This window comes from Paraphaeosphaeria sporulosa (genome assembly GCF_001642045.1).
Source record: "Paraphaeosphaeria sporulosa strain AP3s5-JAC2a unplaced genomic scaffold CC84scaffold_5, whole genome shotgun sequence".
Lineage (NCBI taxonomy): Eukaryota > Fungi > Ascomycota > Dothideomycetes > Pleosporales > Didymosphaeriaceae > Paraphaeosphaeria > Paraphaeosphaeria sporulosa.
In genome coordinates this window covers 1,061,315-1,082,954 of record NW_017253364.1, presented here as the reverse complement: position 1 = coordinate 1,082,954, position 21,640 = coordinate 1,061,315, and the positions used below count along the sequence as shown (strand labels likewise).

Here is a 21,640-nt window from a genome sequence, read left to right as displayed (position 1 = left end):
AAACTTCGTCGCGCTGAGGCGGAGCACAAACACCCTTCAGCTATTCCGGCACCGATTCAAGGCAAAGGGTGTTGATCCAGGTACGTGATCTAGAACCTCGAAAGGACCATGTGAGGAGGATCAAGGTCTTGTTCGGAAAAGCTTGGTTCGTTCCAAGGTGGGTGGCGCAAGTTTCCATCGCTTTAGCGCTCCTAGCACATCCGGTGGGATAGCGCGTCGGGGTCTCCGAGCTTGGAAAGATATCGGGCAAGCCAGATTGCGCATGTGAACTTAGTAGACCAAAACCCCTGAAAGCCCCTGAATGTTTGGAACAAGTGTCAACTCGATAGATACAGATCTTTCAATTTTTGTTTTCGTCTACTAGTTGGTAGTAGATGTCAGGTGCTTCCCAAGTAATTGCATGTCAGTGTTGAGAATGGACCTTGCAATACAACGTGGTAAGGCATCTGACAGCAACCCTATAATCAAAAGTATGCCCATTACTACCCATCTCTCCAAACCTCCAAACCCTCCAGTTCAACCACGGTGTCCCCCTCCATTCCCACAACCCTCGCCTCAACATCCATCCTCCAGTCCGCCAAACTCGCCCCATCGAACACCAACTCCCCGCTCGGCCCCCTCCGCCACTCCTGCCCCACCAGCTTCTTGCAATGCACCACAGGCTCCAGCTGGAAGACGTACACACTGTAAATCTGCTCCCGCCCGTCGTTCGCATCGTAGTCGGCAGCAGACAGAACGCCGCCTGTGAACGACGCGCCTTCTGAGCCACGAATGCGCCCGGTAAAGGTGAGGATGGTGGTTGGAGGCTCGGCGTCTGGTGAGGGCGCTGCGTGGCGAAGATGTGTCCAGAGGGTGTCGCTGCTGGGGAACTCTGGCGGGTCGCGACACCAGGGCACGACGGTGTGGAGGGAGTCCCAGTCGACGAGCGGGGGGAGGACGGCGGGCGCAAGGGCTATGAGACGGTCATTAAGAACGTGTGAGTGTTCCTGTCCTGGCAACTCTGGTGGGATGCCGTAGACTGGTGGTATGGTTTCGCTATCGACTTCGCCATTGAGGAGCACGTTATTGAGAACGCGGTATACAGGATCGAAGAGATGCGGCATCTGTTTGAGGCCTTGATCGAAAGCTGGCCAGGCGATGAGGTCGGAAAACGCGATATGGACGTCCTCCCCCACTTCGCCGGCAGATGTAGAGAATGTAGCCTGAACGCATGCCTCAACGTCACCCATGTAATCCAGATCAGTATCCTTCAAGCTAGTCTGGGCGGTCTCAAACTGTAGGGCCAATAGCGCTCTGGAGAATTTTTCCATTTCACGGCGGTCAATGCCAAGTTCATGGAACGCAAAGTCCGCCTTGAGTTCCTTCGCCAATGGCCGCAAATCGTCGCGCGTCGTGCCATACGGATGGTTATCCGGGACATTGCGCTGCAGTACATCAAGAAGATCGTGATACATTTCGTCGCCGTCATCATCGCGGTTAACGCGGGCATAATCCTCATCATGCTTCACATCGAAGGCATTGCGATGGGCGTAGCGGCGGCGTGCATCTTCATCAGCAGATTCAGCTGGGTCCTCCTTGGAAACACTGCAGGTGGCGAGACTCTGGAAGAGAAGGCGACGCTGGTCGGCGCGCGTTCGCGTGCGACCGTGATTTCCTATCGTTGCCATCAATACATGCCGATCTGGGAGCAGCCATGCTAGTGCGCGTTGGGTGTCTTCCAGAGATAGAGATTCCGGGAGAGGCGTGCTTGGAGCCTTGTAGAAAGGCGCTGTGCTGTGGTAGGCCAGGATGCGATAGACAAGGTCTGCGAAGATGCTTGGGAAGCCTCGAGGAAGTTGAGATTGAATGCGCTTTACAATACCTGTCCTCGTGAGGCGCAACTCGCCTGATGCCTGTGTGGCGAGACTGTTGAAGCCATTAGAGAGGGCTTCATGCTCCCTGTCCGTAAGAACGTCGTAATGCGCCTCTTGCAGGCGAAATTGACCAGAGTGGTACTGCTCTGCGAGCCATTCCGTTGTTGGCGGAGGCATGGTGCGTTGTACGGATGACCGTTGACAGGTTCTGTGGAAACTGCCAGGTGCTGACGCGAAAGGCAGGTTGGGAGAACAGCGCGATCACCAGGGTGTTGATGAAGATACCAACCTTTCGACACACCATCTCATCCGATATATGCCGTGTTCGTTAGTTTCGGACATTACTTAAAGTAGCACATGGACGAGATGAAACCGAGGCGGCCGTCTTGTTCCTGAGATCCTAAACCCGCTGTTGCGCCACCAGCCCCCACTGGTCGCGGCCTTTTTTAGCTCTGCCGTAGCGTGCGCAATACTGCAACTGAGGGCTTGGAATACGCATGTGTAACGTCCAAGCCCCTTGTTCCGATACTGTCATCCACCAAGATTTTGCGTGCAAATGCCCACAGTTCGAAGGTCTTCGCACAATCGTTGACGTTCCTGATCGTAACTTCCTGCGACATGTAGATGTGTCCGCAACCCCAGAAACCCACACTTTTTGGTAGCGGCCTGGAACTTCCGTCCAAAACCCACTACAGCTAAACGCAGCGGTAATGTGGGCTCAGTGGCTTACATACACTTCATGCAGAAAAGTCGCGGCGAGAATCAAAACGGGCAGCCGGGTGGTGATAGCGAGGGGCGGCGAGGACTAAGGCACAAGATTGCCTCCAGGGTGGGCTTTATCTGAAAGAAGAGCGAGGAACGGGGCAATGATAAAGCCAGGAAGCCAGTCGATTGGTTGGAGCGGTGACGCCTCGCAATGTTTCCCAGGCTTATCTACTCGACAGACGTCTAAATGGAGAATTCCCGTCGAAGCCTAGCAACCAGTCCTCACAGCCGCCGAAGAAGCCACCGTTAGACCCCGAGTGTTGTCAAGTGAGGAGTTCCATCGAAGCCTCTGTTCATTCCTCACATCGAATACACACCACTTATACATCTTCCTCCCCGCCCCAACCTTATCAGGACGCCCAACCCTAAAGAATGTGGATCTCAGCGCACTCACCAACATAGCATCACTTCCGAGCATACTCATGAGCAAAAACCTATCTCTGAGGCTCTCGATGTCTTACCCGGGGGTGCAAGAAAGGAAACAGCAACAGACAGCAATTCCTTGCGGTTTTTGACCCTGGAAGTGTACGCGATGTTGCCGACTACCCCACGTCAGTCAAACACCATGCTCAGGTTCGCAATAAAGGCTTTACCTGACACACTGATCTCCGGCCCCCCAAGGACGGGTGCGAGCTACAGGGGGTCCCAAGTGTCCTGCGCGAAAGGTGGCCTGAGTAAATCAACAGGTGTCATTGTGTGTGCTGAAGTAACCTTACCCTGGGTCTGTATCGTGGTAGTTCGGCACCGCATCCATGATCGGAAGAACGATGAGTGCGGACTGGCTATCTACCTCCAGGATCATTTGCAACAGCCACGTCTTGTACGCTTTTGTATGGCGGAAGGCGTCGTCGTGCTGGGCGGGGGTGATGGTGCTGCCGACATCCCATCCTCACTGCGTGACTTTGCTCACGTAGGGCGGTCCGTAATTTTTCCGGTGGCTCTATCTTCCGGAAGCCGTGATGCTTATAGCTGAAGCCGTAGACAAAGGTGTATAGGCCAACCTGGGTGTGTGTTAGAGCTGTCTGTCTCTATTCGAGACGGATGACTTACGTTGCGCAGGTAAAACTCTGGAGACTTGTCGAGAATTTTCGAGAGGAGAACGTTGCAACATCTCTCTGAAAGAGCCTACCTTTATGGGAATCGAGAAAGTTTTCGCTACATCGTCAACTGTCTGGTCGATCATGTCCTGCTGCATCGGGTTTGCTACGGGCAGATAGTCTGTTGGGTAAAGGATGACTGTTGGCTGATCGTGTCAGGTTGCTCGCCAATATCTTTTTGGGATGCAACAGTACCTTCCGCGAGGTATCAGAAACACCTTCTGGCACCCAAGCCCTGACAACCTCCTCAAGTTCGCCGATACACCACCTAGAAGCCGCCGCCACATCCATGGGCCTCCTAAGTATCAGATTCATCTTCAACAAGACGACCGAGAGAGATGCTTACCCGTAGCATAGCTGCACTCCCTCAAGTAAGAACAAGTCATGTGAGAATCGGAGCTGAAAACAGCCATTCACAGAAGCAGGTAGCCGGCTGCTCCCTGTAGCTGCGGCGTTCGAAATTAGAACACATGACAATCTTCCAGCACGCGTCTACTCACTATCGCACCCAATCCAACATCAAGTCACTCATAGGCCGCAATCCCCGCAGCACTACCACTACTGCTCCCAACTAGAGACTGGTACCCATACCCCGAGGGTTCCACGGAGCCTGGAATCCATCGCTTCGATCGTATCCTTCCGCGAAATCATTGAACTGCATTTCGTGGAGAGCGAAACGCGGAGAGCGCGGAGGGTGAAGAGGTCTTTCAAGCCGCTGAGGGGGCGGGAGGGAGTTGGGAGGAAGGAGAGCTTGGAAGGGACGGCGATGTGCAGCGAGTGTGGATAGGTGCCTGCAACGTTCAAAGGCTTGAAATGGCCTCTTTGCCAGTGACTTGTGTGCCGCTGGACGGACAGGAGTACTAACCCTGTTGGAGCAGATGTCGGATCAACGGGCGCCATCACGTCGCTGCGAGTATCGTCGTATAGTCGGTATACGTGACGAACTCCCCCGGGTGAAAGCATATACGGACCGATCTCAGGAGCTCAGCAAGTTACAAAATGAATTTCCAGGCAATCTTCGAATCCCGAACGAAAGCCGTGCCAGGAGACCAAACGTCGAATACAGTCCAGACGCGCCTCGGAAGAGCATGCCCCAGACCCAGGTATGCCAATGATTATACCTCACAGAAAGCCGTCAGTCCACACATCATCCCTCTCTTCAATTAGCTTGCGCACTTGTGCCTCAATCCAGCTGCCGTCGACAAGCTCGGCTGGGTCAGGCAAATATGACAGTGACGAGGGACTCTTCAACAGGCTTTTCAGACCGTGGCAAGATTGAGTCGACAGGCCGCGTCGTGTACCTAGCTTCGCCGAGCTGGAATTCGAGGCGGTGGGCTGCCCATTGTGCCATTGCGGCGGGCACGTGTGTTGACGTGGCTCTAGAATCGGAATCAAAAGCCTAGCTTGCGAAGAGCAGAAGTGTCGACTCGCGCGGGTTATGGAGGTTATGGCATTGTGGCACAGGTCGGGTCGCGTCATATCGCCCGAGACGAATAGATCGGCGCCCTGAGCCATTCACGCGTGGTCTCGTAAAAGCACTGCGTTTGCAGGAAGTATGCGTGCAGCCAGACACCAGAAGGCACGTTCGTTCTCTCACACGATCCTCAACTCTCTATTCGGCTCACAGCTGGCGACTCCCCGCCACCTCCTCTCGTGTATATAGTACAAATACAGAACAAGTCCGCCGGCATAGCCTCTCACAGGCAAAGAACGCGGCGCCAAAGTACCATGTATTAATCTGACGGCCCATGCTCGCAGCCGAAACTGCGCCATCCAGCTCTGATCCACCCCTCAAGCTGCGCAAAGTACTTGAACTTGATACAAGAAGGATAAAAGCCATCCGCCATTCATCCATTACCCTCATCAGCCCTGCCCGACACTCCAACTCCGTCCGATCTTAAGGAAAATCCCATGTCTCGTTCCAATGAATGCTCGTGCGCGTTGGGGGTATTTTTCTGGTTAAAAATGTACGGTATGCAATACGCGTGTGGGTTGAAAATGCAGCTCAGCGCGCGCTAGAAATTTGAATGCAGGATTTCATCATCTAGCGAATACCTTGACAACGCCGTCGCCGCCCGCGGAGACGACGAGGCGCCCATCCTGACTCCAGACGACGCTGCACACGCCCTCGCCGCGCATGATGCGGTGCGCGGTGATTTCCTGCGTGCAGATGCGCTTGTCGAGTGACCAGAAGCGGATCGAGGCGTCGTGGCCCGCAGAGACGGCTTCGTGGCCATCTTTGCTGATGGCAAGGGATGATATCGCGGCGGGGTGGGCGAGCATGTTGTAGGTGCATTGACCTGGCATTGTAAGCATGTTGGTCAAGGAATGCAGTGGGTGGGAAGACTTACCAGAGTTCGCGTCGTAGAACCTGATGAACTGGTCTTCGTGCCCACTGATGATAACGCCCTCCACACCCCCACTGGTGCCCGACCCAGTTGGCCCGTGGACAGCGCCCTCTTCGTCGGATCCGCGGTTGGAATCTTGTGCCGATGCACCTTCCAAGCTTTGTGAAGTCGTGACGACAGATGTGATACCTGTTGCCGGTGTGCCGTCATAGGTTTCTGCGCTGGCCATGCCAATGAGCTCTTCGCCCGTTCGTGTATCGTATACGAGAATCGAAGCGTCTGTGAACGAAACCACAAAATTCTCACCGTTGGGAGAAAGAGGGCTGATGCAAGTGGGCGAAGGGTGCGTAGCACGCTCAATGGTGTGTACAAGCATGTAGTGGAAGGGTGTCGAAGTTGCGATACTTGGTTGGGGAGATGAAGGATAGTTTGATCCCGATGTCACCGAGTGTCTTCGACTTCCACCAACGCCACGGCGAGAGCCTGTCTGGGGCGAGACGAGCTGTGGAGGTGCGCTCACGGCCCATATCTTGATGGTACCGTCTGCCGAACCTGATGCAAGCAACACCCGGTCGGGGCCACCGTAGTTGCTACAGTCCGCACCAAACACTGAATGACATGTTGCCGGGAGTACGCATACAGTCCAGACAGCATCTGTGTGCCCCTCGAGGGTAGCTTTCGGATCCACACGGCCTCTCTCCCAGACACGAATGGTAGCATCCTGTCCTCCGGAGAATATCCAGCCATCGCCAGAAACCCTTCCGCCAGTTGCGAAGGAGGCTGTCGAGGGACATGCCGCCAGAGAAGTTACAATGCCGTCGTGACCTCGATGTGACCAGTATGGAGAGATGTCCAGATCATTGTTCATGCTATGTTGGTTGGCATAACTTGCAGGAATAATCCACCTCTTAATCATGCCGTCGTCACCCGCAGTGCAGATCTCCGGCTCAGTGGGACTACCACCACCGGTGAAAATGACCGACCGCACAACGTCAAGGTGCCCACGAAGCGCGAATCGTACTTTGAAATTCTGCGGATCAGATCGTGCATTCTGACTGGCGACTTCTCGTGCTTCTCCTTGGCTTGCCCGCCTCCGATGCAGCTCTAGACTTGTTTTACGTTTCCCTTGTCGCGGCGGTGATTTTGCGGGGATGCTATTGGCACTCGGAAAGGATTCAGTATCTGGTCGCCGGGGTAGCGGGGGCTCCTGGGGTATTTCGGTGATTGGTTCTTCTTCGAAATTCCAGCTTCCGGGGTCATCCACCGTCACTGGAGTATTGCCCAATGAGCCTTCTTCTCGACTGGCTATCGGTCGACCCTGGTTGTCAAAAGTGTGTGTGACTTTCTCCACCTGTTCCTCAGGCACAGAGGCATAGGGTTGTTGTTGTTGCTGTTGTTGCGGAGGTTGTGCAAGGAAGTCGGTTGAGGGGCCTGTATGAGAGATTAGGGGCTGCCCTGAAGGCTCACGCGTCATGGGCGGGGCCTGAGGAGGGAACTGAGGCGGCTGCACTCCGAAAGGGTGCATCTCTGTAGTTGTAGGAATACCGTGTACTTGATGGTTCGATAAGGATGTGCCAGGTATCGTAGGCAATTGCGGCTTTCCCTGGTGCTGCCGAAGGCCGGGGTATAGGTCGTCCATTGAAGGCTGTCCGTGATTCAGAAAACCAGAGCCGTTGTCCATTCCATGATGGCCTGGCTGAGGCGCCGGCTGAGCGGGCGGTGTCAGCAAATAGGTGATCTCCTCGACGCATCTGGTGAGATACATCTTGGACTTTTCGCGGAGGCTGTCTCGCTCGGCTTCGGCATGCTCCGAGGATTCCGGGTCAACATCGAGGAACGAATTGTGAGGCTTGGCTTGGGCTGGAAATGCAATATGTCAGCTTGGACGAGAGAGGGGAGCAGCACAATAAGAATTGTTTGCGCACGCTTTGCAAGTCCCATACCACTTTTCGCTTCTGCTTTGGCCTTGTCTTTCTTTTCGTCGGCCGCGGCTTGGGCGCTCGCCCCGGCCTTCGACTTTGACCGCTCGTTCTTCAGTGCCTGCTCGAGCATCTGCACGTGCCTGTTGAGCTGGTCGTTGAGCTTCTTCGCGCTGCGGACCTCGCCCTCCTGCTTTGCGATCTTGGCCTTCATTTCGGCGCGCTCGATGTCCCAGGCATTGCGCGCTCGTTCGTGACTGTGCCATTCCAGCTGCAGGAAGCGCATAACTCCTATAGGCACCAATTAGCACATATAGCCTGCGACGACATCGTGCCAGTAGCGGCATCCCTTACCCTGCAGCGTGTACTCTGTCCCTGTCTGCGCATTGCCGTCACCTCCGCCAGCAGCTCCGCCCGGGCCCATGGCCGAGGGCGACTGCCATGCCATTGCGTCGCTCCTCTGAAGTGGTCGTGTGTTGCGTCAAGCGGTTCCGCGGGTGTCAACATGCGGCGGCGAGGTGTCAACCCAAGCGATGAATAGCTGTCCGCAACGCGGAGCTCGGATCGGGCAGGCGCTCGAGCGTCTGGGGCAGCCGCGACTGCGCGGAGAAGATGTGCAGTGCGGTCGGCGGGGTGCACGAGAGAGCTTACAGCGGCTTTTGGAAACAGACCAGCTATCAGCGGCTTGCGGCGCGGAAAGGGAGAGCTGGGCGTGTCGTGGTGCCCCATTGACACTGGAAATGCCAAGCGACCCTGTGCTCTATGCCTGTCTGGGTTAGCCCCGCATGCCTGCGCTGTCGGCTCGATTCTGTCTTCGAAGCACAGCGAACATCGCGGCTTTCGTTGCGCTGCCTTTGAGGCTTTTGTGCCGTCTTCTCTCTGCTATACCAAATGTATCCGTGTCATGTTGAACTGATTCAAGCTGCCCAAACACACGGAACCATACATGGCCAGACCTTTGAGCTCTGTCATCTCCCACACATGCGGGTAGCTGCAGCAGCTCGAGTCCACTGTACCATTCTATCAGTCGCTCGCAGGACCGAGCAAGAAAGGGATTACTACGATCATTAGACTAACCCGGGGTCTCATATCCAGGGACATTTTTTGAAGCTGGCACTTTGTCTGCCAACTTCAGCTCTTAGAAAAGCGTCCGCTAACGGCTTTTCTTCTAGGATACAGCACATGTCGGACTGATTCAACACCCCTCAACACTACTCACAGTTGATCATTCGGTATTTCCAGGTCTGATTGCACTTCTCGTGGCTATCCTCCATCCTCGTTTTCAGTCCTTTCTCTCAGCACTGCATAACCTATTGCTTTTTCGGGATTTTCTCCTCTCCCTCACATGCTCCCTTTCAATATCGTTCTCCTCTATCTTTCAAGCTCTTCTTACTTGGGTCACGTCCTCTACATGTATTGTATCTCCTCTCTGGAACAGAAACCGGCCAACATAAATGTACGCTATGGGATATCCCGGATGGCCAAGTCACATGAGGATCACGAGCCGACACACCTTAGCATGCTGCACCAAGGATGCAATGCAAGGTACGCGTTTCTATCGCTCTGCCGAACTTACTAATATTCGACGATAGCGCCTGGTCTCGGATCCTCCAAGACTGCAAGTCCGGCCTGGCCATCACGTCACCAAGTCCCTGGAGTCACAGCCGTACGCCTACAGCCATCCATCTATGACACACAAACGCTAGATGAACGACAACTCATTGGCTACAATTACTGGCCCACCGTAGCACCCTTTTGTACACTTGCTGCCTGTTCGAAAACGCATGGTGGCGCCTTCCGCCAAGTGGCACCTTCCCCGATCCGATTAACGCGCCTACCACAACAACAACCATTCCAAAGAAGAGCTCTCTCTCCACCCAGCCACCCCACCGACACCCACACCACCACCATCGAACGCGACTTCAACTCCGGGATTCACGGTCGCGCACCTCTATTCATACCAACTCAACAGTAATTTCTCGCGAAATACGCCCTAAGGATGCCAGGAGGAAAGGTACGCGCCTGATTCGGGCGACCCCTCTCAGCGCGATGAAGAGCGCACCGAAGCTGATGCGCTTCTAGGGCAAGACCGGTGGCAAGACGGGAGGAAAGGGAGACTCGCACGTCAAGACGACCAAATCCCACTCGGCGAAGGCTGGCCTGCAGGTAAGCTCTAGATGCGCGCTCGCAGCCCCTCCTCGCGCAACGAAGGGTCCCTGCTGCGATGCGCCGCGCCATGTCGCAGCCCGCACTCGCTCACACTTCCGTCCAGTTCCCTTGCGGTCGCATAAAGCGCCACCTCCGAACCATCACCCGCCAAAAGACGCGCATTGGCGCTAAAGCCTCCATCTACCTCACCGCCGTCCTCGAGTATTTGACTGCTGAAGTCCTCGAACTGGCTGGAAACGCCGCCAAGGATCTCAAGGTTAAGCGTATTACGCCGCGCCACCTGCAGCTCGCCATCCGCGGTGACGAGGAGCTCGACACGCTCATCCGCGCAACCATCGCCTTCGGAGGTGTACTGCCACACATCAACCGCGCGCTGCTGCTCAAGGTAGAGCAAAAGAAGAAGGGCATCAAGCCCATTGAAGCGTAGAAGTCGAAAATTAGGGAGCCATGTGGATGCGACATCTCGAACGTCCGATGCGAAATCGCGCATGCGAGCAAGAAATGCCTTTCTGGTGACGATCTTCGCAAGAGCAAGGGCATTGGATGAGCGGAGGGAAACATTCTTCAAACATTTCGAGAAATGGTGTTAGCCAGCTCCTCCGCTTGTTGTATTGTGTGGCGAGTCGCTCCGGGCGGCTAGCACACGGCGCGCTCAGCCGCCTCCTTTTTTTCTTTTTTTCCCGATGCTTGGGTCGATGGAGACTACTGGGATAGGTTTCTACTGTGTTACCTTTCTTTTGTCTGTGAATGGCGTGTGTGGGTAGGTGTTCGGTTTGGGCTTCAGTCAGGTTCCACCATTATGTAGTAGTAAGCAGCAAATATCCCGCGTCCGGAGAACACCTTGTCATCTGCGTGCTTTGAACAGTTTGTACGCTCTCCATTCACAATGCTGCAGTTGAACACACTGCCTTCATGCGCGAAAATTCACCGAAACGCCTCCTCAGGCCCAGGCAACATGCGGCATGGATGTCTCCACCTTCTTGTACACCGTACTGGCTCGAGTGACGGGCATGTCGCTCTAATTAAGCACTGTTTTCCATCAGCATTCTTTTCGCACTCATCAAGTGGCTGCTACTTTGCACTACATCCCGAGCTCAGCATATCGCCCTTGCCCAAGACAGAAATCTCCCTACTATTCCTCCATCATCCCTGTCTATCTACTTCTTGCACAGCACCGCGAACGAAACAGCGTGTCCTTTCCAGCGTAGGGTACATTTCGCGAACCACATGCGCCTTCTCAAATTCGGAACTTCGCCCTTTGAGACGTGGGCACTCGACCCGTAGAGTCCTGGGGCATTATTCTAGCCTCGGGCAACGCAGTGCGAGGCACAGACTGACCGCTGCTCAACCAACTTGCTAAACTAGGGTGCTGTGGCGGCTTGAGTTATGCCTGAGGTAGACTAGAATTTGCCCACAGAGTGGATGAAGACAAGCGCAGGCAGGGGTTGACCAGAAGAGCGTATTTTCTGTGCAGTCCCTTTGCACGTGGTGGTGTTGCGGACTGGTGCCTACCTAGTGTCGTGTGGGTTAAAGGGAGGCTGGGAAGTGACTCGGAGCAGATACGCCTTCTTCAAGGGGGTAGATATCGCGGCACCCATCGTAGGCAACTAAACAAGAGAAAGCAACGATTTACCAGCCCGCGCTTTGTAAGACAAGAAAGAAGAATGATGGTTGGATAAAGGGGCACGTGCAAAGAATCCAGATGCACAGAACATTTGTACTGTAAAACATGACTTTGGCTGAGAATGGCTAGAAGATGTCAGCCTGCTTTGGGCTGAAAGGACCCAACTCCGATCCAGTGGGGCTTGCCTTCAGCACAGTTAGGGATAAAGAGTAGGAAGGGCATTGTGCATGGTGGGCGAGCCGAGCGGTGCGCCAGAGGTATCAGAAATGTAAGTTACAGAAGACGTGGTAATTACACGTACAACATAGAAATAGCGTGAGAGCGCATCCCGTCATGCATATTGAATGTTGCCTTTTGCGACACGCAACTAACCTCACTTCACAGCATGGAAATCAGCAAGTCAAGACGGAGGAAAATCCATTGAATTACGCCACTCCAATCCTTTGCAATCACTCTCTTAGGTAGCGAGGTAGCGAGCGAGCCTCCACCTCGAAACCACGATTCTCGCCCTTCAGTCACCCACATCCAAGGCAATCAATCCACCACTCACCAATCCCATCTCCAAGCCGTCGTCGTCCAGGAAAAACCACCAAACCCACCAAACAAAGTGTTCGTATATGCAAAGCCAGTAAAAAGAGGACGAGGAAGAGAAGAGAAGAAAGGGGGTGAACAACACAACACAGAACGATGAGGCTAGGCTAGGCTACGCGCAGAACGCGAGAGATCGCGGAACATGAATCGTTCTCGGTATCGAACTGGACTGAATCCGGACCGATACCGGACTTGATTTGGGGATATAGACAATGCAGGCGTGTCGTAAGATTGCTGAGTCGTGAAGCGTGGTCGTCAATTTGCTGTCGCGGGACGCGGGAGTAAAGCAGACGTCATGTGTACAAGGTATCTCGTCGTTTGGCTCGTGTCGGATGCAGTTGTCTGGTCGGGATCGTCATCGGTTGTGTGTGTTGTTACGTTTCTCAAAGAAGATACAAATTGAAAAGAACACGGTACGAAACGCAAGAAACAAGACGCAGATTGGGGCGCAAAGCAAAGCAGCGTTGAATTTGACTCGGCGCACCGCCCATGGGCCAGCATGCCCGTGAGAGGGTATGCTATGACGGCCGGCAGCCAGTGCTCCGGAGAGCATCGCAGCAAGCCGCCTTTTCAGTGCGAAGGTAGTAACGAAGAGGTGATTCCCGTGCTAGCCCTGATCCCCAACGCGCGATTACGAAGCCTAACCACTAAGCAAGACCCAATGCCAGTCGGTGATGAAGAAACAATTAATACAATCCATCCAGTAAGTAGGGAAGGAAAAACAGACAAAGCAAACAGGCAGAAACAACAGTGGAGATCCAGTATATCCTTGAAATGCTTTTTTCGGTGTACCCAAGTTAAAAATGCGAGTATCAGGAGCCCGAGCTCCGTCAAATGTAGTCTCTACTGTCGTAGCGTCATTCTTCGTATACGTCGTGAGAGTAAAGTCTGTCTCGAGCGAAGGCCAGGTGTACACGGCCGTAAACGTCATCATCTCTCGTCTCAAATATCCACCCACATGTGACGTAGGGCGAGCATGCGTAGTGCTCTTAAACATATTATCGTCGTCGGTCTTCTCACTGGCCAACCAGAATCTCCACGTTGGACTGCGAGGAGAGTTCGTCGCTGCCACGGCCTTGGTGGCCGTTCTGTCGAGGGCGGCTGAAGCCACTGCCGCGCTCGGGCACAGGGCCACGAGGTTGTCGGGAAGGACGGTCGTCGTAGTTTCCTCCTCCAAACGTACGATGGCCTCCAATAGGTCCCGGGTTATCCCAGGATGTCATTTGCCGAAGCGAACGCGGGCTGCCGCCTTGGGCGAAGCCTCCTCCAATCTGCATGCGACCAAGCTCACGTTCGAGAAGCCCGTCATCACGTTGCGACATGGAAGCCGTAGTCGGGGTCCCGTTTGGGTTTGTCGAGGAACCAGTGAAGGACAAGCCTTCCAGTGTAGGGCCTCCCAAGCGTCCGATGGGATGGCTTGCTGTGGATGGCGCTGGTGATGGTGTGTACGATCGAAGGTCAGCATACGACTTGGCGGCTCGTAGATTAGGTGCAGCGGCAAGCCCACCAGGAGAATCGGGGAACCCAAGCAGGCCAGAGGCTTGCCTGCCGAACGCGTTGTAGAAACCTTCCGAGGCGCGGACGTCACTGAAGTCGGTGGTAGCGGCGCGGTTGAGACCGCGGCGTCCTGGTTGTTCTGTGGCATGGCTCGTGGGCATCTGCGGCATAGGCGGGCTCAAACCCTGGCTGTCGTGGACCTTGAAGATGTGCAGCTGGCGCTGTCCGCTGTCGCCCTTGGAGATATGGGCAAGGCCAAGTTGATGAGCCAGGGTGTGCACAATGCGTCGCTGAGGCGGTGACAAGGTAGATGGGAAGGTCATGCTATCCCTTTCGGGTGACTCCTTGAAAAGAAGCAGCTGTGAATAGAACTGCAGTACCTGGGGGTCGTTCAAGTCCACTTCTGCCGAAGGGTTAGTCGGAGAGGGTCCTGCTCCGAGGTCTCCGCGCCACATACCAGGCTTTTGCTGACGAAGCCCGGACACGGGGGAGGGCGATGTCGCTGGTATGTGAGAAGCCAGGGAGCTGTATGATTGTTGCGTCTGTAGGGATCCAGGCATAGGACGGTGCTGCTCCTCCAGCTGGCCTCTGCGTTCCCTCTTCTCGCGTTCGATCCTTTCCCGCTCGGCCAGCGGCAGCATCTTCTTGTACTCGACACGGAGCTTCCTGCCGTGGAGCTCGAAGTGGTTCATAGCCTCGATGACCTGGGCCGTCTCCTCTGCAGTCGTGAAGTTGGCGAAGGCAAGACCCCTGAAGACGCCATTGTCGAAGTGGTAGTTGAAGGCATAGGGCAGGGGCAGGCGGAGCTCGGTCATCAGCGACACAAGCTGCTCCTTTTTCACAGCGAAGGGGATGTTCTTAATCACGATGGCGGTGGGGATGAGCTCTTCGTCAACGTCGTGCGAGAACTGGTTCTGCTGCATGGCAGGGTTCAGCAGCGAGTTGGGGTGACCATTGCCCAAGCCACCTAGCGCGAACGTCGGAAGACCCTGGGACTGGTCCAGCCATCCCTGGGAATCGTCAGCGGATGCAGAATAAATTGGCGCGACATCACTTACCGCCGGCAGAGCGCTGCGCCCGCCGCCGCGACCCTGCTGCTTTGACCGGGTGGTGGCAGCGCCGCCGAGCGCGCCGATGGTGTTTTGCCCAAAGGCGTTTGCGTTCCAGCCCTGGGCGCCCATGTTGTAGTCGTAGGGGGAGTGGACGGTCGCATTCAGGCGGTCGTAGCTGCGCGGCTGCGGCTGCTGGTAGCCTTGCTGATGGTCGTCGCCTGCATACAGGGCGCCGGGCGGCAGCTGGCCGTAGGCGTCAAACTGGCGGGAGGGCTGGCGGTGAAGGGTCTGGGGCTGGTGGCGGTGCGAGCCGGGCGACCGCGACGAGGGTGGATCGTACGCGGAGTACATGGTGGTGAGTGTGCAGGAGAGGTGGGCTGCAGCAGGTCGGGGCGGACGTGGATGGGAAAATTAACTAGGGCAGGTCCTCGTGCCAAGGCGGCGGCTCAGAGGGTCTGCGTCTGCGGACGGACGGTCGCGGCGACTGGCTGCTGGTCCTGTCGCGGTGGAATAGGGGATGGCGGCGCTCGAGCGGCCACAAGACGGCGCGGGCAGAGGCTATGAAAGAGCGGGAAATGACAGGGCTGGGCTGGCGGGCGGGCGAGCCAGCTGCTCTCCTTTTCCCCCTTTGCACACCGTCGCTGGCGGGAGATGAGCACTGCAGAGGGTGGGCCGCAAACAGACCAGACGGCTGCTCGGGCTGGCGTCAGAGCAAAACACGAAGGGGTTCCGGGTCTGCGCGCGTCGTTAACGCGAGGCAACAGTGGCGAGCCGTTCAGTCAGCGTGGTAGGCAGCGAGGGCAGTGTGCGCGTGCTAAGTATGGCAAAAGAGAGGATGCTAGCGGGGAGGGCGGCCCAGGTCAGATCCACGACTTGAGACCCAAGCATGCCTTCATTGGACCGCAGCCCTCATGTCTCTCGTCCTGCCCCTATCAATAAAAGCCTCTGCCGTGCCATGGTACGCGTCTATCGTCAATAGTCTTGCCCACAACCCCCCCAGCCGAGACAGCCTCGCTCCATAACGAGACAGCGACACCTCGCCGCCAGTGAACCGTTGTTCTGTTTCTGCACCCACAGCATGGCTCGCGGGCGGCCTTCCGCTCTCTAGATCCTGGAGCCCGTCTCGCGCTCCGCCCTTCACCCGAGCCTTCAGGCGGGCCGTTGCGCTCGGGGTGCTTGCTAGTGCACTTGTAGTCGCTGTTAGCGACCGCATGTCGTCCTCACTCACATTTGCACAGTCTCGCGCCCTGAAGCCTGTCGTGACTCGCGCCGCCATGACACTTTTATTTTTCCATGGCTAGGCGCGGGGCTGGGATGCGCCGCGGCCTGCAGCGATCAGCAGGCATTCCGAGCGCTGGCTTTGCCACCAAAGAATCTCCCGTTCGGTCCGTTGAACGGGGCCCCGTTAACTGCCACGCTGCGCTCAGGGATCGAGTCGGGGCGCGATGGGGCACTGCGCTGCACATGGGAACCAGATTCGCCGGTAAGACTTTCCGCAGCCAGCTTGTTGTCAAATGCCCTCCCTCTGCGCCCTCTGATTGCTCCGGAGCTCACGGCACGCGGTCACATTCATCAGTTGGGCTCAGAGATCTGCACGCGCACACAGAAGCAGTCACGGCGAGCGAGGGGAGGGTTGCACGGCAGATGGCAGGTCTGCGTTGTCTACGATTCGATTCATTGTCTGCCCTAGCGTCACACAGCCGTCGGTTTCCTCTGCATCGGCGGCGCTGCCGACCGGTGACAACCCGGCGCGAGCTGTCTCCTCTTCCAGCAGGCAGGATACGTTACAAGGATCGCTCACAACTCGCATGAACTTTCGTTCACGTGACGCTAGCGAGCGAGTGAGCGTTGTGCATGTACAACCGCGCTGCACAATTGACCGTGCGAAGCATGGTAGTCTGCAAGCCATCGGACCGTCTGGCGGACGAGGCAGCGGGCTAGGCGGCTAATATGTCTGTTCAACGGTGCTGAAGCCCTGGAGTACTCTGCGGCAGGTGACGGTCCGGTGTATAGTAGCACTGTGTAACCTACCGTACTCAACGCGTCCCCTTCCAGACAGCTCAGTCGTCCAAGTCGAGTAAACGACTCCACTCTGTTTCGCCTACGCGACGGAATTCGGCGCCAGCCGCAAATTGCCCGCTTTCGTCCCAGGCCTGCATGGTCGCCGTGTCATAGGGCCCGTTGATAGCGTCTTCGGGCGCGTTCAGCCAGTGGAACTCCCATGCAGCTTCAGTAGGATTAGGATTCTTCCAATCCTCTCCTGTCTCGCGCTTGTATGCGCGCATAATCATCTCGCGGGGTTGATCGTAGATATCTTCCACGCCACGATCCGTCAGACGGCTTGCGCATTCAGTTATAGTATCGATGGCCTCTTTTGCTTTGGCTGCTGCTGCTTCCTGTGCTGGGTCGGTCTCGACGTCCATTTCTTGGCTTTTCTTCTTCTTGCTCCAGTTACTTGTGTTTTTCTTTTTGGGCGCGGCTTTGCCATGCCGTATCAGAGCTTCCATTGCCGATTCCCCAACGTCCAAATATTGAATCAGCGAAGAAAGCACGTCGCTTGTTGCGATGCTGTCCTCTTGTCTCTCGCGCTCTCTCCTCTCTGCTTCTAGTTTGTCGTGTGCTTCCTTGGCTTTTCGAATATCCTTCTTGGAAAGACCTTCTAACCAAGAATCCTGCGCAGCCTCCGGGTCAAACGCTTTGCGAACGTAGTTCCCGGCCTCATCGAAGCGACCATCTTCCTGCTCTGCCTTCATGTTGAAGGCATCTAGTTTGGGTGCACGACGCTTCTTTCCACCGGCTCCGATCTCCTCATCCATGCCGGGATCAAGCCTGTCGCGCTCTTCATCATCGCCCTCCTCGCTGCTACTCTCCACTTCTTCCGTTTGCATGTCGTTTCCTGCGCGAAAATCGACAGCAACATGTCCTCCGGCTTTGCTGTCTTCCTCCTGTCCCTCTATCTCATGGGTATCAAGGAAACGCAGCTGTTTCTTCTTCTTGTTTCCGCGCCGTGTCTCTTCATTCTGCTCGTCGTCGTTTTGATCTTCTGCAAACATGTCGTCGTCGTCGTCGTCCTCGTCTTTGGGGGGCGCATCTTTCTTGGTCCTTGCTTCCGCTCGCGTATCGAAGTTTTCCGTGGAGCTGTCCGAGTCGTAGCCATCGATATTCACAGCGTTGCGCTTCACGCCGGCACCGCCCTTGCCAATCACGTCGGCCTCCAATGTCGGATCCTCCTCGTCGTCGTTATCAGGCGCCAAGGTAGAAGGGTTTCGGGGATCGAAGCGGGGTTTCTTTGTGGAGGGCTCGTCTGCGTCCAGGTGATGGGTTCGAGTAAAATGCTCGCCGGAGCGTTTCGGCCGGGCTGCGGCAAATGGCCTTGACGAGCTTGCCATGTTGAGTCGCGAATATTGATCGAGGACTGTGTGAGGTGCCTTGAAGCTTTGCTTTTCGGAATTGGCCTAGTGACGTCTGACTCTCGGCGTTTTGCTGAGAGCTGGAGCTTGGGCCAGGCTGCAGCGGTGAGTGGAGGACGCGCCAAGTTTCGCGCGCGAATGGTACGTGTGGTCTACCGTAGTGCGTAGTGGTACCTAGGCCGTCGTCATTCTGGCCGCTTCTGTCAAACATACGCCTCCGCAACCCAACACGCACCTACGAACCACGTCGCACCTGCTCCACCGTACTTAGTTCCTGCCTTCTGCCATCCGCCACCGACTCTGCGCTTGCCCAAGCTTTTCAAAATGGTACGAGTCGCCCCACCACCGGGCTGATACACTCCGCGACTGACTCCGGACAGTTCAACCCCGGCTTCTACGACGAAGACGATCCGATGCAGATGTACCAGCAGCTCCGCCGCGGCGGGGCTCCCCGGCGCTTCGACGAGTACTTCCGATGCTACCCCATTTCCATGCTGCCCGGCCCAGACCGTGAGGATGCGAACCACGGCGGCAAAGTGTTCCTCCCACCGAGCGCTTTGGACAAGCTCACGAGGCTACACATCACATATCCTATGCTCTTCGAGCTCACAAACGGTGCAAAGGATGGTCGGAAAACGCATGCTGGTGTGCTGGAATTCATAGCTGAAGAGGGCAAGATCTATCTACCTTACTGGGTACGTTCCCGAGAACGCCAGGTTTCCGCTTCCATGCTAATAGATCTTGCAGCTTATGCAGACGCTACTCTTGGAGCCTGGCGACTTGATTCAAGTTAAATCTACCGATCTCCCTCTGGGCACATTCATCAAGCTACAGCCACAAGACTCTTCCTTCCTCGAGATCTCCGACCCGAAAGCCGTGCTGGAAAACGCATTCAGGAACTTTTCCTGCCTCACCAAAGGTGATGTCTTCACATTCGCCTATAACGACAACCAGTACGCCGTCGAGGTTCTCGAAACAAAACCTCCCCACGCTAGTAATGGAATATGCACCCTCGAGACCGATCTGTCAGTCGACTTCGCACCCCCAGTTGGCTACGAGGAACCCAAACGGGCCAGCGGTACGAGCACACCACGCAGCAGCAAGGGCGTTATGGCGGGTAAAGGAGGAACACTACATTCACACGGCACTATGGCGCAGGCGATCAACTACGCAGCTATTGCTCCCTCAGCAACAACTGCAGCTGCCGGCGCTAAAGCAACGTCGTCTAACTTTCTGACATCGGGCCACAAGCTGAACTCTAAGAAGGGCAGCAAGGCACCCACCCCTCAGGCCTCCACCCCTGTAGCGGGTCAGTCGACCAACGCTCCTCCACCGACCGTTCGACGGACAAATGGCCCACAGCCGCTTCGGTTACCGCCAGGCAAGCTGTTCTTCGGGTATGAGGTCAAGCCTGTGAAAGGGAAGGAGGGCGACGAGAAGAAAGACGAGTCGAAGCACTTTGAGGGTTCCGGTCAGACCCTGCGGAAAAAGAAGGACAACAAGTAGGTGGGATAGATAGTACGATATGGGTCGCTTTGGCTTCTCTGGGACATCGGGTATCATGGCTATGCAAGCATTGCTAAAGCATTTGGGTGGCGCAGGACAGGGAATGGACACATGGGCGCGTGGCGTTAGACAGAAGATGGACTATGGGCCATCAGTTTCCTTGGGCAGGCCGAGAAGTAAGGGTCGTCCATCACACTCTTTGCGTTTTACCAGGAATAAACACACCGTGCTAATGCTCGTGGGAGCGCGGTAGGCTTCCCACGCTGCATCACGTTTGCGATCACGCACACGTCTCTCGAAGGGAGCTTGAGTTCCATGTCTCGATAGCGGGTTATCGCGTTCCTATGCAACGCCGAAGGGCCAAGCATACGCCCTATCAACCCCGAAGACCAATGCCATCCAAGTCGAGGTCTTTCGAAATGCTCCCCGCTCCCAACTCTTTCATTTGCCATGCAAGGAAAACCAACCCATTCTTGCACGCACCGACTGATTGACTACCACCTCAAGTTCACCCCGCCCGTGTCAACCCTCCCGCTCTCATGTCATCTACATATTCCCGCCACGACACTCAGATCTCTTCCACAGCCTCGGCCTTGATACCGCGGTCGAGATCGTTGCTGGGACCATCACCATCCTCAGCAGCTTTGCCCTTCTTGCCTTTTTTGGAGGGCGTCGCGGGAGCGTCGTCGGTGCCGTCGGCAGCGCCGCGCTTCTTGGTCTTGGGGGTGGCGGCCTTGACAGCGGGCTTGCCGTCCGGCGCCGGCCAACCGTGCTCCTCGTAAAGCGCACGGTGCTCGATGCGGATCTTGTTTGCGCGCTGCTTGATGGCGTTCGCGGAGGGGCCTGTGTTACAGATTAGCGTTGTGGATGTAGGTGGTGTGGTGAGCAACCCACCATTGAACGCGTGCTCGGCGAGGCGCTCGGTGTCCTCCTTGGTGAAGCTGGTGGTGCCGATCATGAAGAGGAGGAGCTGGGGGGTTGGTTAATTGGGCATTTGGAAGTGGGAAAGCGGGTGGTACCTTGCGCTCGTTCTCGGCGGTCCAGCTGAACTGGGGATGTTAGTTTGCGTGGTTTGCTGCGTGTTGAGAAGGGCGGACGGACCTTGTCGCCATCGTCACCGGCGTCGCCCTTGGTAGCTACGACCTTCTTGGGAGGCATCTTCTTGACGGTGAGGTTGGGTGCTGGAGAAGATATAAGTTGGTGGATACGAATGCTTGTGTGCGAGCGTGTTGGAGTAGAGGGGAGGAAGTGGAGTTGGAAAGCTGGAGGTTCGGGCTATGGTCGAAGATAAGGTCAGCTGTTGCCGTGGTGAAGGTGAGTCTCTGGGACGGACAGCTTCGATAAGCACGCAAATCTCTAAGATTGCGGTAAGTGAACGATGTCGAGGGGATGACATGAAAGTGAGTGACAGATAATACATGCGTTAGGGAATCCGAAGTTTGGATATTCGCCATCTTCTTCTTGCATTCTGGGGTAGTAGTGTGCACATAGGCTGATATGGGGTTGGTATGAATCAATCGTCGGTGGTATATTCGACAAAGCAACGCTCAGTGCTGTAGCCATCGAACATGTCGGAATGAAAGTTGGATCGAATGGATCCAGACACTTCTGGACCGTAATGTGTGGACGATCCCCGCAGAAGTTCTCTGTGACCGTAGTGCAATTTAAAGACCGACTGTTTCCATGCAGGATATGCGGCAACACTACGTCGACGGGGTGCGCATGGCATGCTTCCCTGGCGCGGCAATCGCATACAGAGTGGTTAGCTTACGTCTCTTCTCTAGTACTACTGTTTCATGATTAATTGGC

At 55.8% G+C, this 21,640-nt stretch overlaps 9 protein-coding genes across 9 annotated transcripts; 3 read left to right on the top strand and 6 right to left on the bottom strand.

Annotated features, from left to right (window-relative positions):
• Positions 1-482: 482 nt before the first annotated feature.
• CC84DRAFT_1175878 (uncharacterized protein) lies at positions 483-2,030 on the bottom strand (the record flags this gene model as incomplete). The annotated part of the gene is made up of 1 exon (XM_018180178.1): positions 483-2,030. The coding sequence occupies one exon, from the start codon at positions 2,028-2,030 to the stop codon at positions 483-485; it is 1,548 nt and encodes a 515-aa protein (XP_018036121.1).
• A 1,218-nt stretch (positions 2,031-3,248) lies between these two features.
• On the bottom strand, positions 3,249-5,237 carry CC84DRAFT_1205474 (uncharacterized protein). The gene is made up of 8 exons (XM_018181974.1): positions 4,842-5,237; positions 4,307-4,622; positions 4,062-4,072; positions 3,911-4,013; positions 3,748-3,861; positions 3,669-3,692; positions 3,335-3,619; positions 3,249-3,288 (listed from the first exon to the last, which is right to left on the bottom strand). The coding sequence occupies exons 1-7, from the start codon at positions 5,228-5,230 to the stop codon at positions 3,401-3,403; spliced, it is 1,176 nt and encodes a 391-aa protein (XP_018036120.1). The 5' UTR covers positions 5,231-5,237; the 3' UTR covers positions 3,249-3,288; positions 3,335-3,400.
• Positions 5,238-5,492: 255 nt separating this feature from the next.
• On the bottom strand, positions 5,493-8,878 carry CC84DRAFT_733803 (WD40 repeat-like protein). The gene is made up of 4 exons (XM_018187221.1): positions 8,337-8,878; positions 7,989-8,273; positions 6,067-7,923; positions 5,493-6,015 (listed from the first exon to the last, which is right to left on the bottom strand). Exons 1-4 carry the CDS (start codon positions 8,428-8,430, stop codon positions 5,756-5,758), a joined length of 2,496 nt encoding a protein of 831 aa, XP_018036119.1. The 5' UTR covers positions 8,431-8,878; the 3' UTR covers positions 5,493-5,755.
• Positions 8,879-9,768: 890 nt separating this feature from the next.
• Positions 9,769-10,839, top strand: CC84DRAFT_732913 (histone-fold-containing protein). Its single transcript, XM_018187217.1, has 3 exons — positions 9,769-9,996; positions 10,065-10,148; positions 10,255-10,839. Exons 1-3 carry the CDS (start codon positions 9,982-9,984, stop codon positions 10,576-10,578), a joined length of 423 nt encoding a protein of 140 aa, XP_018036118.1. The 5' UTR covers positions 9,769-9,981; the 3' UTR covers positions 10,579-10,839.
• A 2,543-nt stretch (positions 10,840-13,382) lies between these two features.
• On the bottom strand, positions 13,383-15,266 carry CC84DRAFT_1175874 (uncharacterized protein; the record flags this gene model as incomplete). Its single annotated transcript, XM_018180177.1, has 2 exons — positions 13,383-14,873; positions 14,922-15,266. The coding sequence occupies 2 exons, from the start codon at positions 15,264-15,266 to the stop codon at positions 13,383-13,385; spliced, it is 1,836 nt and encodes a 611-aa protein (XP_018036117.1).
• Positions 15,267-15,844: 578 nt separating this feature from the next.
• CC84DRAFT_733380 (uncharacterized protein) lies at positions 15,845-16,851 on the top strand. The gene has a single exon (XM_018187219.1). It carries the CDS (start codon positions 16,209-16,211, stop codon positions 16,725-16,727), a length of 519 nt encoding a protein of 172 aa, XP_018036116.1. The 5' UTR covers positions 15,845-16,208; the 3' UTR covers positions 16,728-16,851.
• Positions 16,556-18,475, bottom strand: CC84DRAFT_1164211 (uncharacterized protein). Its single transcript, XM_018178444.1, has one exon. The coding sequence runs from the start codon at positions 18,302-18,304 to the stop codon at positions 16,976-16,978; it is 1,329 nt and encodes a 442-aa protein (XP_018036115.1). The 5' UTR covers positions 18,305-18,475; the 3' UTR covers positions 16,556-16,975.
• Positions 18,476-18,539: 64 nt separating this feature from the next.
• On the top strand, positions 18,540-20,330 carry CC84DRAFT_1145370 (ubiquitin fusion degradation protein). Its single transcript, XM_018176506.1, has 3 exons — positions 18,540-18,652; positions 18,706-19,020; positions 19,073-20,330. The coding sequence occupies exons 1-3, from the start codon at positions 18,650-18,652 to the stop codon at positions 19,829-19,831; spliced, it is 1,077 nt and encodes a 358-aa protein (XP_018036114.1). The 5' UTR covers positions 18,540-18,649; the 3' UTR covers positions 19,832-20,330.
• Positions 20,331-20,399: 69 nt separating this feature from the next.
• CC84DRAFT_1175871 (uncharacterized protein) lies at positions 20,400-20,989 on the bottom strand (the record flags this gene model as incomplete). Its single annotated transcript, XM_018180176.1, has 3 exons — positions 20,400-20,801; positions 20,851-20,880; positions 20,933-20,989. The coding sequence occupies 3 exons, from the start codon at positions 20,987-20,989 to the stop codon at positions 20,400-20,402; spliced, it is 489 nt and encodes a 162-aa protein (XP_018036113.1).
• Between the last annotated feature and the right edge of the window lie 651 nt (positions 20,990-21,640).